The sequence below is a fragment of the Saimiri boliviensis genome, chromosome 13 (genome assembly GCF_048565385.1).
Source record: "Saimiri boliviensis isolate mSaiBol1 chromosome 13, mSaiBol1.pri, whole genome shotgun sequence".
In the NCBI taxonomy this organism is placed as follows: Eukaryota; Metazoa; Chordata; class Mammalia; order Primates; family Cebidae; genus Saimiri; species Saimiri boliviensis.
The window spans coordinates 67,467,796-67,484,046 of NC_133461.1; the positions used below are offsets into that span (position 1 = coordinate 67,467,796).

Below are 16,251 nucleotides of genomic sequence, written 5' to 3' on the forward strand. Positions count from 1 at the left end.
AATCAACAAATAATTCTTGACAGCACATCCAAAAGCCCTAGCATGGATCTATCAGAGTGAGGAGACCTGCAGACTGCACTGGGTCTATCAGCCTAGGGAGGAGCTGGCTGTACCAAGTGCAGAAACTGGAAGACAGTGGTTGAAAGGGAGATGAAAGAGGGATGAAGAAAAGACATCTTTTATTAGCTTATCCGGAATTTTACCAGCTTTCTGAGAAAAATTTTCACACTTTTAATCATCAGAACTGATGCATGCAACCAGATGTGATCTTTTTAAAATGAGATGTGACTTAGGCAACACCATGAGAAGGAGAGAAAGTTTATCTGTATCTGCATTTTCTCTTTCTATTTTTCGATAGTCTCTGATGTTCACTTAAAAGCAAGAGTCAAATAATAAGAACTTTGGATTCTACGAACTTGTTTTGGAAAACTTTTTCTAATATTTTAAATTCCTATAATTCCTTCATGGTACCATCTATAGAACCGAGAAAATGCAGAAATAGGGCAATGAAGGTGTGTTTGTCTACGATTCTACAGAGCAGAGAGTCACACACTACACATCAGTAAAACATCAAATACCTTTGCAGCTCTGATTAAATACTGAAGAATAGTTTTGGGAAGTTTAATGACAGACTTTGGCAAGGCTAAAATGGCTGACGCAAACTTCCCAATAGCTCTCTACAAAGAAGGACAAAGCAAGAGTAGTTAGTAGAAAAAACAAAACTAGCAATTTAATATATGATGTCAGTATGAATTTGTCTCTACAATTATACAAACTAGGTTAAAAGGTGCCAGTCTCTGAAGCTAGAATAAAATGTGCTGTGTTTGTAAGTTAGGAATAAAGTAAATAGTCAATCATTGTATGTAATCCATCCAATTCAGTGAAGATGTTCATGTTCTCTCCTTTGCTGCATGATGAGTGCTGGTTAGAATAAAGCTCTTCTGAATAAAAATAAATGAGTTAAGTCATTAGTATTTGACAAGCCAGTTGCAAACATGCACACAAACTCAGTCATGAAGAAATATACATACACAAGAAACAATGGAGGAAGAAAGAAAGCATCAGACCAAGGTGAAGAAGAATTCAGTTTTTCAATGTCACTGGGAAAACAAGCATGGATGGACTCCATCCACTCGAGAAGACCTTCCCAAAAAACTGATGATGGCCTTATCATGGGCATATCATGTGACTTGATGGACATCATTCTATGTGCTTGCTAGGAAAACAAATGGGAAATAGCCCCCATATGTAGTTAACTGATAAAAGAAATGCAGACCAATTTTCACCCCATATTTAACAAACATTGATTCACATTCACCCAATATGATATATTAGGGTGGTGAGCTATAGCTGAGAATGGGACAGAAGGTTCTAAAATAGAAAGGTAGCTAAGCTGAAAAAAAAAAAACCAGAACTGTGCCCGGTATTTTTATTACTAGTTCAATATATTCTCAAATAGTTAGCAATACATATGAAACAGTTGTCAAAATTTGAAGCAACATTTAAAAGATAATTTACTGCAAAACAAAGCAAGAATTGTGTTTTCATTATTGACTGTCTCACATATTGAAATATGTCCATTCATGCAATCCAAAGCAATGCCAGAGAAGTCTTTTTCACTTCCTGCTTGCAAGAAAAACATTGAGCTCACCCAACGAAGCTTTATTTTTTTTTGTTTATAATATCAGAAACTGTTTCATTGCAAGTGAATGAAAACCTGACCTGAACATGGTTCTTGCTTGGTACTAATTACGGTGTTGCTGGGAGCAAGCATCATTACAATTTAATTAGAAATAAAGAATTGCAGATGTAAATCAGAAGCTTCAGGGAGCTACAACATATGAATATGGTAGGAGGTATCTAGGCCTGCAATCGAGGTTTCTCAACAAGAAAAGCTCTTCCAACCAGCAAAGGAAAGGTTTTTCCCATAATTACCTGGAACGCTGACCTTCGGGGAGGTTCTTCATCTTCCTTCTTCAATTCTTCCTCTTCCTCCTCTTCACTATCCGTTTCAAACAAATAATAATCTCCACTCCTGACCACTAAGCAAAACAAAATATTTACTTATTTCTTGAAAGACATATGAGGAAATTAGGGGCTTATTAATGAAATGTCCCCTAAAAATACACAAATTGTCCATAAGAGAAGCACAATGAGAGATGTTGGCAGGGAGGAAATCACACGAGATGAAGAGAACTCATCTGGGCTAATGCTACGTGTGTTGGCATGTTGAGTCCACAGAGTATGAGGCCTTGTCTTTGCCATATAAGAGAATTGGCTACTACAGGGTGGATCTGTGAGGTCCTCCCTTCTTCACTGTAAATTTTACGTAGATGAAGTGGATCAACTCTGCAGCAACCAGTTTTGTTACCGAGATGACCAAAATAACTGAAAATTATCATTTCAAAATTCGGCAATTTTGGTCTTTAGACAAGGCCAAAGTGAGGTGGAGGATTAGGCTTTATCTGAATGAGCCCAAACCTTTGCAGATAAGCCAATCAGGAAGATTCAGGACCACGGTCAGTGTCACCAACCTCCTTCACTTTATACTGTGCAGACCTGACTTCTCCACATGTAACACAAGGGACAAAACATACATGGCAAGCCATTTAAGACAGATGAAAAAAAAACCACACACATACATTGCCATGAGGACGAAATTGGCAGGTAACATTGAAAACAAAATGACACAACGTAACAACAACGGCAATAACAACAAAAACACCACCAACAACACTCCGGCTGCTTCTAAGTGTCGTGGCCCTGAGACAGACTGAGAAGGGCAGACAGGGTCCATAGCGTTTAGCACTGCTAGACTTCTGATCAGCAAGGAACTCCCCAGAGGTTTACTGAAATTTGGGGAGCACTCTACTGACCATAAGACACAAAGCACAAACAGTATGGATTGCCTTTGCCTTGTCTGATACTTTCTCTGCAAGAACATCGTGCCTGTGGTCAAGAGTTGGGAACAGAGAAAACTACAATGTACAGAGATTTAAGAAAATTTAATAAATTAAGTCTTTATCAGTTTGATCATTATTTTAAGTCTATCAGAGAAAAGAGGCCCAGTATATAACATTTCTGATGCTACAAGCAATGTCCCATCATTGCAGGAAAAGCAGGAAAATATATTTTCAAATTACATTCAGGTTTTCAAATGCTCAAGCATCTTTTGGATGACATATTGTGATGTCTTAAGTTATCTTTTGAGCCTATATATTGTAACGTAATGGAAAACCTTGGCTTGTTTAAAATTAGTTGCTTGAATATCACTTCACATGACCAAAAGTTTACTAATTTTGCCCACGATTTCAGAAGAATCTGAAGCCTCCATTCATGAAGATACAGAGTGAATGAATTGGGCCTTATATCCTTGAACAGAAGGACTGTCATTTGTTATTTTCATTTTGAAGAAAGAACCAGGCCCAGAGTACCGGGTCCAGGCCTTAGGAAATAAATGCAATACAACGTAAGTAAGAATAAGCAAGAACAAACCAAAGTTACAGCATTACATTTGACAGTGAAGAAAACCATTAAAGTAATGCCTTCACATAAGCCAAGAGATTCGCAGGAAGGTGACATGGACTCTACATCACGTGGTCGTTTGAGAAAAACACAGACTATTATAAGATTGAGCATTTTACCCTCATTATAGGTTCCAAAATCAACATTAGCTTAAATTGTATTCAATCATACCTTCGATAACTTTTATTCATATGGACAAGTTCAAAAGGTTTTTTCATCTCAAGCACTTGTAACATTGATTTTATCATTAGAAACCACCAATATTTATATGAGCTAGTGGAATTATCATATAATAAAAATATAATAATATTTTTTATAATAAAAAATAAAATGCAAGAAGTCTCTTATTTCCTTATAAAGTGTTACTAAAATGAAATGAAACTAGGAAAATAACAGAGCGTATTTTCATTCATGCCATTTTAGTAGAAAATCTCTTACACGTATGTTAGTTAGTGCAGATAGAGATCCTGACTCCAGCCTGTGTCTCCATGCATATCATGGATGTTGATGTTATTGCTAAATTACTAAGTTTGAAATTAACTTTTAAAATTCTACCATTTTTATCCTCAGAACTTAGCTCTCTGTTTCAGATATTTATCAGTAAGATGAAGCTGTGTATTAATTTAGGCAGTACTGAACCAATATTGAAACATACAGCATTGGAATGGAAGGTATCATTGAACAGCAATAATGCAATCTTATGTGTGTACATAGGTATGGAAGTAGGAGATTTGTCTCTATACAGACCATGCTAAGGTCTTCACTGCTTACCAATAATATCAAGAACATAGCAACATTTTTGCATTGTCAATAGATTTACACATGTGTATCCAACTGTGCTAATTCTTACACTCAGCATCTCTACGAAATAGCTATTTGAAAGCCCAGTAACTCAAAAGATCCAATTAAGGGCTTTGAACAAAGTACTTCCAGATCTAAAGATAAGCTCTAGAACTCATCATAGACACAAAAATAAAGCACAGATTCTTTCCCTTTTGTTCTTCATATGCTTATAAGGAGAAATACATCTTGAAGAAAAAAAATTAACACCACAGTCTGAATGATTCCAAACTATGGATTACACACATTTCTGCATTATTGCATCATAAGGTATTGTAACAAAGCACATTTAGTTTAACATCAGTTTTCAAGAACTTGATATAATGAGGGTGAAATGAACCAGAAAATCTAAAGTCAACAACCTTCATAGAAAGTTCTTTAAATTTATTACAACTTGTAAGATAGTTATCAAAGACCATATCCAATTCCTTTGCAAATACAATTTTTAGATGAGGAAAGGAAAGAGAACCACAATGATTGCAGTGGGAATGTACCCCAGGTAAAGTGAAAAATCATTCAATATGACACGATTTTGAAATGGATAGGTCTCTCTAAACTAGCATAAGCCCTTTAAAAACACAAAGACAAGCACAGTTTACTTGTGACTTGATAGAAATAGGCATTTTGTGCACTGCATTACCAGATTGTTAGCGTGACCATCATGCCCTGAACAGTAAATAGAAGAGTCACATTGGACTCTGACTAGAATCTTTTGTCTTTGGACTTGGGAGGAAAATTAAATAAAACTCTTTATAATCATGTGATTTTCATTTTTTTTGTCATAATGTTGAAATTCAATATTTAGGATTAAATATGATTACATCCAGATATACTGAGCAAATTTCAAATATTGCTTCATTAAACTAGATTGCTGAATTAGAAAATTATGTCTTGGGAGAGAGAGGCCAATGTCAAATCTATGTGAAACAAAGAATTAGGTATGGGAAGAAACTCTGATTTATTTGATTTCCTAGCGATTCTAAATATCCTCCTAGTAGATTCACTACTACAACTGTGTGAAGTTATTTGTCTCAGTGATATTCCTTGTCCCATTAAGGTAGCTACAAGTATGGAGACATTGTGTAAGATATAAAAAACTGAAGACAACTTGCAAAATAATAATTATTCAATATTCCAAGAAATTTAAAGAGGACTGGATTGGAATGGGTCATTCCACTACAATGCCATTGGCCTATAGTTATATTTCCTTTGCTAAGCAGAACAAATATAGCCACTGAGTTCCAGAATTCCTCATTCATATTTACGATCAGGAGGGAAACACACTGCATTCTATGTGGTGATCAGGATCTGCTTTTAAAAATAGTTTTCTGGGTTTTGCTGTTAATTGGTCATCTCTGAGCATGGGGTGGCTTGAAAGCTGTGCCACATGTGGGCACTGGAATTTGGAGTGCCTTTTTGAGATTGAGGAGGAGGCAGAGTGAAAAAGTGAGTGCATTTTAAGTTATCCCTCATCTTTCTGTTAAACAAATGGCTAAAAATTCTTAAATGCAAATAAAATCAAAGCTGTGGGAATGAGGGGAGGGGAAGCTTACTGGCATCCATGCCTAGTGCCTTACAGAGAGGGTCACTGACACTTTGAATAGAATGATCAGCCTTAAATCAGAGTCCAAGGTAGAGCTCAATCTCGTTTTTAGTGAGGGCATTTAGCCATAAAGTATACATATGAATAGGCCTCTAGACCTCAGAATTGGGTAGTGTAATATTCAATTCTTCTTCCCTTTCTGAGCCCATAAATTGCGCTCTAGAATCTATAAGCCATGTGCTTGGCTTTCTTCAGCCAGCACAGGAATGTCTGTGCTGATGTTTCTGGAAGAATTGAACCTGGGGCTCAGAGACCCATTGACATTGGAATTTTCCTACACTCCAACCCCCTATCAAGTCACAAGGATCAAACCATGCATGGAACACATGGGTCATGGGAACGCCTGAATTCTGGTCAAGGATATAAGGGTTAGAGTCGAGGAGGTTGTAAGAGGATCAAGAAAACCTACTGGAAGCATGATCAACCCAAGGCCGCCACCACTGCTTTTTTTTGCCCTTGGCTTTCTGTTTGTCTGCTTCTCCTAAAATAAAATACGTCCAAATATTAATTCGTATAAAGTGAGAAAACAAATTTTGAAAACCACGCTTTAACAACTCAATTGTCAAATCTAGACAAATTGTGAAAGTATATCAGAAGTCAGGTAAAGGAGCTATACTGAATTCGAAAAATATACATGTATTAACAGTCAATTTCACAAGATAAATACTAATTGTTCTTTTAACAGTATGCTACATTTTCACTTTCTTCTTAGTAACTGTGGGCATATAAAGACATAAAAAATACATCTCACATTGAATACTCCATTGAATTAACAGAAACGAAGCATCCCCCAAATTTTATAGAACCATTTACTTGCAAATATTTTGTTAAAGTACATAAATTACAATAAGTTTTTTCTTGTTATATTAATTCATGGCTGGAAAATATAAATTTACTGGTTATGAATAGATACTATGCACTGAGAAGATATCATGCATTATTTCTCCACTCCATTCACATAGAGAAGCATGTAAACCTCTATAAAAGATACTTTAAACTTTAATTTGATATAGTAAACCTATAATTAGATATAATCAATATACATTTCATGGTAAGTTACATTGGAATGGGCAATAATTGAATGATATTTTAGCTACCAATATTCAGGTGCCACATAAAATACACATACATATTTCATTTCCATATAAAATGTATAGAAATAAAAGATAACTGTGTATCAGAACTATATCCTTTAAAGAAACAAATTAAGCAAAATTCTGAGAATCTACTGTGTCTGTGGAACAACAGCTAGGCTACGTGTTTGTTAAAGCTGTCTTGCTGAAGAGTAGACACTCGTAAAGTAATTGATTCATCAAATATATACTTTATGAAACTAATGAACATATCCATTCACAATGGGAAAATAGAGCTTACTGAGTCAAAAATGCATTGATAATATTGGTAAAATAAAAAGTAATATTATTTTACAGCCCTACTCAATATCATGCTATTATTCAATGTTAAGAAACTTGAAAAAGAGGAAAATGCCTTGACGTACTTTCATCATCCTCTTCAGAGAGTTTTTGCATGTCCTGGCCTTCCCCTGGCTCCTGGGTCAAGCTCAGCATCCTCTCCTTACCCTTTTTATATTTCTGTTGCCTGGCCTTGATGCGATCCATCCTATAAAGGAAAATAACATGAGTAATGCCAAGAACACACTCATTGTTCTCATGTGGTCAGTACTTTGGACTTACACTGTTATGTATATAGTTAATTCATGGACAAATTACTTTAGAATACTTGGAAATTGTAAAATGGTTGCTCATTAGTCACAAGTATCTCCTTTCTTTTATATACGTGTGTGTGTGTGTGTGTGTGTGTGTGTGTGTCTGTGGGTGTGTGTATGTTTTGGTGTGTATTCCCATGTTATTTGGCATTGCATAGATGCTAGTCTTAACAATATGAACAATAATAGTTATGCTAAAGTTAGGCAAGCTATATTTGATGTCCACTCACATCTTCTATCATAGCCAGTTGGAACACTGCATATTATGAAACACAAGTCCTTTATTCTCCCAAGGTTTACATTCTTAAACAAATGGAAAGATTTAGCAAAGAGAATTACAGTAATAGACTTCACTTATCAGAAATTAGGAACACATTCTAAACATGGGTCCAAATTTGTTACTCTTCTAGACTTAATTTGGATAACAAGAAACAACAATAAAAACAGTTGAACCATATTGTATTTACATTATAATTTTTTAGAAATAACTTACATATTTATGAAAATAATTATGCTGTGGAGTCATCTAATTTACACTAGGAAATATTTCTGCTTGGGGAAAAAGCTAGGAAAAAAGGTCGGACTGAGATGAAACTGCCCTAGCAAACTTAGGGAACTCTCCTAGTGGGCAGATGGTGTCTGCGTTTTCTTGGGGAAAGTGTCTAGGCTTAGAATTCCATGGCCATCACCTTTTAAACCTGGCCCCCAAACATATGAGGTACTACCAGTCTTCAGAGGTTCCATTACTGCTGGAAATTTCACTCGAAGAAAATTCTTTCCCGTGGAATTCTAAAACTTCCTGAGTGGAGTCAGTCTACCCCTTGGGCTATCCAGAATGGGACGGTGGGAAAAGCCTTGGATGGGACATAGGGAACTCTAGCTTGTATTTCTAGTGCTGCCTCTAGTTAGTGCTGACTAAGTCTTCTAATACCAGGGTTATCAGTTTCTTTCCAAAAAGACTGGATGATATTATCTAAAACTGTGCTTGCAAAACTGACTCCACATTGACCCCCTTAGCCCACAGATGTAATGAATGCTTATAGCAAGTGCTTGAAACTGAACAAGACCCTGTCTCACTCATCAGCCAGTTTAATATTTAGAAAAATCCAGAAAGACAGAATTGTGAGCTGTAATGTAAAAACAGAAAATTCAAATTTAGGGAACTTAAATGACCTGCGCAAGGTTCTGAAGTAAGTCACTGAGCTAGCAATTGATAGCTGGTCCTCTGCAGGAGAGCACCCAACCCCACCAGGCTGGAGCTATCCTGTTAAGCCACTTTCACTTTCAGTCTAGTGGCATGAGCCATCGCCCCAGCACAAGAATAAATATATAGGAAGTTGTGAAAGCCCATACATATAAATTTTTTAGGGGTTTGAGGCTCCCCAAGAGTGGAGTGCCAGCTGAATGTCGTCACACAATCAGAAGATGGAAGAAGGATGAGCATCAACAGCATCCTTACTGTCGCTTCAGCTGGTCCATGGACTTTTTCTCTTCCTCAATTCTTGCCTTTACAGCTTTCACGATTGTGGCCTGGAAAAGTTCAGCTCCTCTAAAGGGAAATTGGAAACATGAACAAGTCAGTATTCTTGCTATTGTTGTTCACCTTTCCCTGAAAATTATTCCTAAGGGTCAGAAAACATCACATCTCTTTATGGCAGCTGCTTGCAGTTTCCTGACTGGGAGCGGGAGTCAACAAGGCCCCTTCTAGAAGCCTTTCCCCCGTGGGCGAACAGGGCACAGCCTTCCCCCTGGGACTGTGGGAGCTGCTCACAAGCCCAGTGGTAAAGATCAGTGAAGGGGAAGTGTTTTGCATTCCCCAAAACTTTGAAGCCCACGAGCCTCTAAAAACCTGTCCAACTAAACATTAGACTTCAGTGAAGCATCCTCACCTGACCTTATTATAGTTATACCAAGGGGAGACATTTGCAAAAAGAGGTGCATTCAGATTCATTTTCTCTTCAACGAGCAGAAACTGGGGATTTCTTTAGGGAATACGCAAAGGCCAAGTTCCCTCTCCAGCTGTGGGACTTTAGTTTCTTTTCCTGATTCTCTTCTTCCTGTCCTTCCACTCCCGTCTGTTCTTTCTCACTTCTCGGGCTAACTTCAGTGTCCCCATAAATCTCCTCAACCTTCCTCACATACTCAGCTCTGTCACACGGTTACGTGCTTGGCAAATCCCACATCTGCAGGAAGCTGACGGTATGCTGCCCTGGACTGGGAGGGGCTGTTGGCAGCTGCTGGAAAAAACGCCCACCTGGGCAGATGGTTCTCTGCAGAGCACCCGACTCCTTGGAAAGTATTCTGCTTCCCTACAGCGGCTGTTTCAAACTCTGCTACGTGTTTCTCAAGTCTTAAAGTCTGTTGAGTGGTTTTTCACTCCTAGTAAATGACCTAGCTTCCTGCTTCCCAGAGGGAACACAAATCTTAAGGCAGTAAGTCTCTCAGTTTCCTGCCCCGTCAGCCCCACAGGTGTCCTGCCCTGCAGGGACAGTGAAAGAGGTACAGTCAGCCTGCCTAGGTCTGCCCTGGGCTCCAGGTCCCTTCCCCACTAGCAGCCTGGGGGACAATTCCTGTTTCTTCCTCTCTGCTTGCATTTCCAATTTTTCCATTAGGACTGAATTCTGTCCATAAGCATGCAAATGTCTTGATAACATTAAAAAATGAAAAAGAAACCCCCAATCCCCCACTCCACTACATTTTCCTATGTAGGAACTTACATCACTGCCCCTTCACAGTGAAATGTCTTACGGTCATGTCTCTAAGCCTTTACAGCTTCAACCTCTGCTCGTTGCTGTCTGGCTTTGACCCCACTGTCAAGGTGACCAATTTCAATGTTCAGTTGTTAGTCTTAGCCTCACATAACTTATCTGATGGATTCCAGTGGGAAAGACTCTTCCTTAGGCTCCTAAGGCAACTTGTTCCTTTAGATTTCCTTTTTCCTTTGTGGCTCAGGCCGCTTGGCCTTTGCAACCTCTTTCTTTGCCCATCTCCCAAACATGAATGTTCCCCAGGGTTCTCTTCTCATGCTTCATACTCCCTCTCAGCAGCTGCAGCTCACCCACTCCAATACTATCTGTGCAATGGTGGCACTCCATCTACTCACTCCTCTAGACCTGTCCGTGCAGCTGCTCCGTGGACTTCCCAACTGGTTGAGTTTCACGTGCCCACAGGATCCACAACTCCACAGCTGCAGTCTTCTCTCCCTGTTTGAGTTCCTGTATTTGGAACTGGCACCATTGTTTGGCTAAGCCAGAATCCTGGCCACATCACCTCCTATGCTTTCCTTTTCATCACCGTCTCCCTGCCCTCCCAACAGTTTTCAAGCTGTGCCTATTTTGCCTCTGGAATGTCTTTCTCAGTGATACTCTCCTGGTCTAGCTGGTATCTCTACCCTGGATTATAATGGCAGCTGCTTAGCTGTCTCTCTGCCTTACAGTGCTGCCTGTACCCATCTATTCTCCATACCACAAGCAGAGTGAGCTTCCTGAAATGCAAATACAGTCAAAACACTTGCTTGTTTAAACACTGCAAGGCCTTCCTACGACTGTGGGAATATTTCTAAAGACATAATCCTGGCTGATAGACCCCTGAGGACCTGGCCTCTCCTGACCTGGAGCTTATCCCTCACGACTCACTATCCTCATCTTCCAGTCTCCGTGACGCAGTCACTGTGAGCTTCTGATGGCTGCTTCCTTCCATAGCTTCACTGGGCTGCTTCCTTTGCCTTCTCCTCTGATGAACTCCCCTTCATCCTTCAGCCTGCATTGGGACTGGAAGGCCACCTGGTTCATGCCCCTGCAGCTGGTTATATTCCCTTGATATGATCTCATGGTTCCCCAAGTGTCTTCTACTGTCACACCTGCTGGTCTCAATGTCTGCGCCCCCTACAATTCACACGTGGAGATCCTGACTCCCAAGGTGACAGACAGGAGGTGAGGCCTTTTGGATATGACTGAGCAGGAAAGCAGAGCTTTCACGAATGGGATTACTGTCTTTATAAAAAAAAAGCCCAAAAGTGATCTCTTGCCTCTTCCGCCAAAATAGGATGCAGTGGGAAGATGGCCATCTACTAGGAAGTGGGCCCTTGACCGACACTGAATCTGCCTAAACCTTGATGTTGGACTTCTCAGGCTCTGAACTGTGAGAAATACATGTATACTATTTACAGACTACCTGCTTTATGGTATTTTTTCTATGTCAGCCCAAATGGACTGAGACAATACCAAGTACACTGTAGTACAATTTCTCACTGATGTGCCACTTTCCTGCTAGTCTGTGAGCTCTGTGAGGGTAAAGGTGAGGATCACCTCTTTGTAACAGAGTAGGCAGTGAAAGAAATGAATGAATGAATGAATGTGAATTCTTTGGACACACCATTATGAGTTCAATGCTTACTGATCAACTTGTGGCTTTTCTTTAATTGACATGAACTGTACTCTAAGCCACAGTTACCACTCTCACTATAACATGAAGGGCACGATTTCTAAACAATTGTGACAATTTTGAGAAAAAGACACTGGAGAACATTCATGTTTGAGAGATGGGCAAAAAAAGAGGTTTCCAAAATGACCTAGAAGCCTGAACCACAAAGGAAAAGGAAAATTAGGAGAGCATGTTGCCTTAAGAGCCTGAGGAATATTGCTTCCAAGTGGAAGTTCATCAGATAGGTTATGTAAGGACCTTTCCCAGATGTTTTGGGAAAGGCAAAACAGATGCATTTACCTGCAAAATACCAGCTGCTTATGTACAAGTAACTAAGGTTACTATTGGGATGAAACGCACTTCGCTCTGAAAATGATGTCCTGGGTATTAGAAAATGATTATAACAATGAATTCCAGAGCAATGCTGTACATAAAATAAAGTCATTGTCACCTACATAATGAGGGCTGGGCATGCCACAAAGCTCCTTTGACAATAGGGATCTTTCTATTTGACTCCAAGTTAGGTAACAGAGGCTGACAACTGCCATCATATAAATGGACCTTGGAAATAAAATAAACATTGTGTTTATCATGGCAGGAAAAGAGAACATAGATAAACACAGATGTGTCAGTCTAAACCTCAAGCCAAATCATAGATATTGGTACTTTCACATAACACTATCCAGTATCCATCAGCTGATTCGCACTGAGACTCTGATGGGACCTAGGCATGGACACACAGCAGCTGGAGGCCACACAGCTGGTCATCAACACCCAACCCCACCTCAGGGCCCTTCACTTTATTACCTCTACCCAGTTTTTTCCCCTAAACTTACAAGATCAAGGGCAAAAACTGAAAGAAGAATGGAGTTTAGGGGGAAAAAATAGGTACTAATGCAAATCAGGTCAGTGGCTCAGAGAAGAAAAGCAGGTGAGTAGGGGGAGGTAGGTGTAAGTGGACTGAACACTAGACCAACGTGGCATACATCACTGTTTGTCTGAGACCAGACTGAGCCACTCCTAGAGAACTGGTGGGTTCTGAGAGGTTCAAATTGACCAGTGAACCTCTGGCCTTCCATGGCATCCCCATTCCTTGTGAAGCCTGATGGTTACATAGGCTTTCCTGTTACTGTTCTATTTTAAAGGTCTTGTGCTAAATTCTTCTTGGATTGGTCTTGCTGGAAGGGATTTCTTAACTTCTTGTGAGTTCTGAAAGCAAGCTTAAACAGAAAACATAGTGCAATATTGTTTCAGGCAAGATTCCTGGGAGAAACCACTTGATTCCATGGCCTGACATACCTTGATGCCAGGATCTGGGAAGCTTTTATATCAGCCACAACATGTAGGAAATAATAACTCATGAAGACTCTTCTTTGCAGCAGGAGGAAGGCAAAACATATGCTGTCCCAAATGATTCCTGCCTCCCCACTGGGTAGCGTACAGGGTGAATTAGCAGGAGCTATGGTAACAAAGTAGAAAAAAACAAATTAAAATTAACATCCGTTTTCATTGTCATTTTATAAAATCTGGGGTATAGTCAGGCTTGGGAAATAAAGGCATAAAAGCAGCATTCTGAAGCTCTGACTTATTTATGAGTTGATTTATTTATAAGGACATCACACACTTCCAATCCAATATCAACACTGGTTCATAAGGCTGACCACACATTGAGCTCATCTTACTCTACGGTTCAGGAGGGCTGCATTAACATGGAGGCCTCCTGAGTATTTCTCTCTCTTAAGAAGAAAGAGACCCTCAGCAAGGGCCACGGAGAGATAATGTCCAGTGCCAGAGGAAATACTACTCTTCTACAAAAGAAAACACCCATTCTGGGAATGGGCTATACCCAGGGGTAACCAGCAAAATAATGAAAACAGCATGGTTTATAAGAAGGCATGTCAATAGTATGACTTATCTTAATTGAAAAGCAAAGTGCCAGTGAGGCTTCAGCAAAGTATAGCCTGAAATAGAAGCTACATAATAAAAATAATAATAATAATCTTTATAAAAAAGACTGGGTGTGGTGGCTCACACTTGTAATCTCAGCACTTTGGGAGAAAGAGGCAGAAGGATTGCTGGAGGCCAGGAGTTCAAGACCAACTTGGGCAACATCTCTACAAATGATTTAAAAATTAGCCAGGCATGGTGGCACAGCTACTCAGGAGGCAGCTACTGTGGTCCCAGCTACTCCAGAGGCAGAGGTGGGAGGATCACTGGAGCCTAGGAGTTCAAGGTTACAGTGAGCTATGATTGTGCCATTGTAGTCCAGCCTGGGTAACAGAAGTCGTGCCTCAAAACATTTTTTTAAAAAATAAATAAATAATAAAAAATAAATAGGCAGAGAGAGCACTGTGTCCAAGTAACACCCATGGGTGCCATGGTAGACCACGTGTGATGTCATCCTGGGTTCTGCCAATGACACTTCCGCTTTTGTCTTGGCAGGAGTCTAACTCTGGAAATCCTCATGCTCCTCCCAACTGTTCCCCTGAGTTTGAAGCTCTCTGACCTTCCTAAGGACAAGAGGAGCCTGAAGTCAGAGTTACTTGATGACCCAAGATGTTAAGTGGAGCAACAGCAGGTTTGAGTGGGCTTCTGGAATCCTTCCTAACTATGACTAAAAAGTCCGGGGAGTTACTCAACACTACATCCAATCTCCAGATCACAGACTCCAAGTCCTCAGAGTTTCAGAAGTTTCAAGATGATCAAAGAGGCTTAGCATAAGGCATCTCATATTATAGACAATAGATTCACAATGTACAGTTCTATAGCCTCCATCTGGAGATAACTGACCCTACTTTTATCTCTTTATTGGCTTTGGCCCACTTTTAAAATTAGAACAATACAACTATCCTCCCTCTTCTGCCCTTCTGGTCCCACATTTGCTTTTCATACTTACGCATTTGATAGCCTTTGACTGTGCAGGCTAGGCTGAAAGCTTGGATCAACCAACAGCTATTGTGCACCAATGTTCCAATGTATCCACATGCTCCTATCTGAAAGGCAAACGAGGGGCACAATGCTGAAGCTCTGCACACGGAAAAAACTGTGGTGTCTTATAAGTATTCACAGGGTCTCAGTGGTAATGATTCTAGGAGATGCCAATTGTACCTAAAAATTCAGTCACCTTGTGGTAGTGCTTCAGGAGCAATGTAAACTCTTAGGGAAAATTAAACAGAATGAGTAAAGGAAAGGTATTTCATGTAATGTTTTCTGTACTTGGAAGCATCACTTTTTCAAGAGGAAATCTTGGGTGATCATAGAAATAAATCTCAACTCTGTGATAATGAATGGGTGTGCACTGAACCCTAGAACTTTGACTTTGGTAGAATTATTTTCTTAAAAGCCAGATAAATATAACCTATGCTGTTCCCCAGGGGTCGTCCCAGACTTAAGCTGCAGGGTGTAGTTCTTAGAACAGAACAGAGTATGTGTTTTGAGTCTTGTTTGACTGATTCTCTTGGTAAAGAAATACTTTTTGTAGATTGGCAGTTGGTTGCCCCATAACAATGAATTTCTTGTTATAGTTAAGCTTAAATCTTGAGCTGGAAAATGTTTGAACAAGTATGAGTCATTGCAAGCCAACACATAAAAGTTTCAGCTGCATTGTACGTATTTCCTGGGAACATGTGAGGAAAGATAGTATCATTAGGATTTGCTCCCACAGTAGTGGTTACTCAGTATGGATTCCCAAACCCTAGAAATATTCCAGTCCCCGCTACACTGTCATATCCTGCTTTTGTTCCATTTTCCAGGCTAAGAATGCCTTCCCCCTTTATCTCCCTGAAGACCCTTCAATCTATTTATGAGTCTCTGATACATTCAAATGGCATTGTCCCCAGGAAGCCTCTTCCCAGCTTCTCTAAGCAAAATATTAGGCATCATTTTTTTTGCTTTGTTTCTCAAAAATGTTGTGATAATTATCATTAACATTCTGCATCATAATTATTTATAAGTAGGTCTACCTTCCTTTTTAGAATGTGAATTCCTTGAGGGCAAAACCTGAGAGCTGTGTAGCTCTAGTTCTTCAATATATCAAATAGTGCTTAGCAAAAAACAGGTCTACAATACAGGTTTACAGAACGAATGAGTGAACGAACTTTGAATCCATACATTTTCCAAGCATGGCTGTGAAATC

General features: G+C 39.5%; 1 protein-coding gene across 5 annotated transcripts in view; it reads right to left on the bottom strand.

Annotated features, from left to right (window-relative positions):
• PIEZO2 (piezo type mechanosensitive ion channel component 2) overlaps window positions 1–16,251 on the bottom strand; it is a 442,776-nt gene that overhangs the window by 55,852 nt on the left and 370,673 nt on the right. For 4 of the 5 annotated variants that reach the window (XM_074383781.1, XM_074383780.1, XM_003924854.4 and 1 more), the window contains 6 exons: window positions 15,013–15,109; window positions 13,416–13,575; window positions 9,154–9,243; window positions 7,467–7,588; window positions 6,378–6,449; window positions 1,936–2,042 (listed from right to left, as the gene is read on the bottom strand). In XM_074383781.1, the coding sequence (XP_074239882.1) occupies window positions 1,936–2,042; window positions 6,378–6,449; window positions 7,467–7,588; window positions 9,154–9,243; window positions 13,416–13,575; window positions 15,013–15,109 (648 nt within the window). Of the gene's footprint in view, window positions 1–578; window positions 678–1,935; window positions 2,043–6,377; window positions 6,450–7,466; window positions 7,589–9,153; window positions 9,244–13,415; window positions 13,576–15,012; window positions 15,110–16,251 lie in introns of all 5 variants that reach the window. The other variant, XM_074383783.1, reaches the window with a different exon arrangement.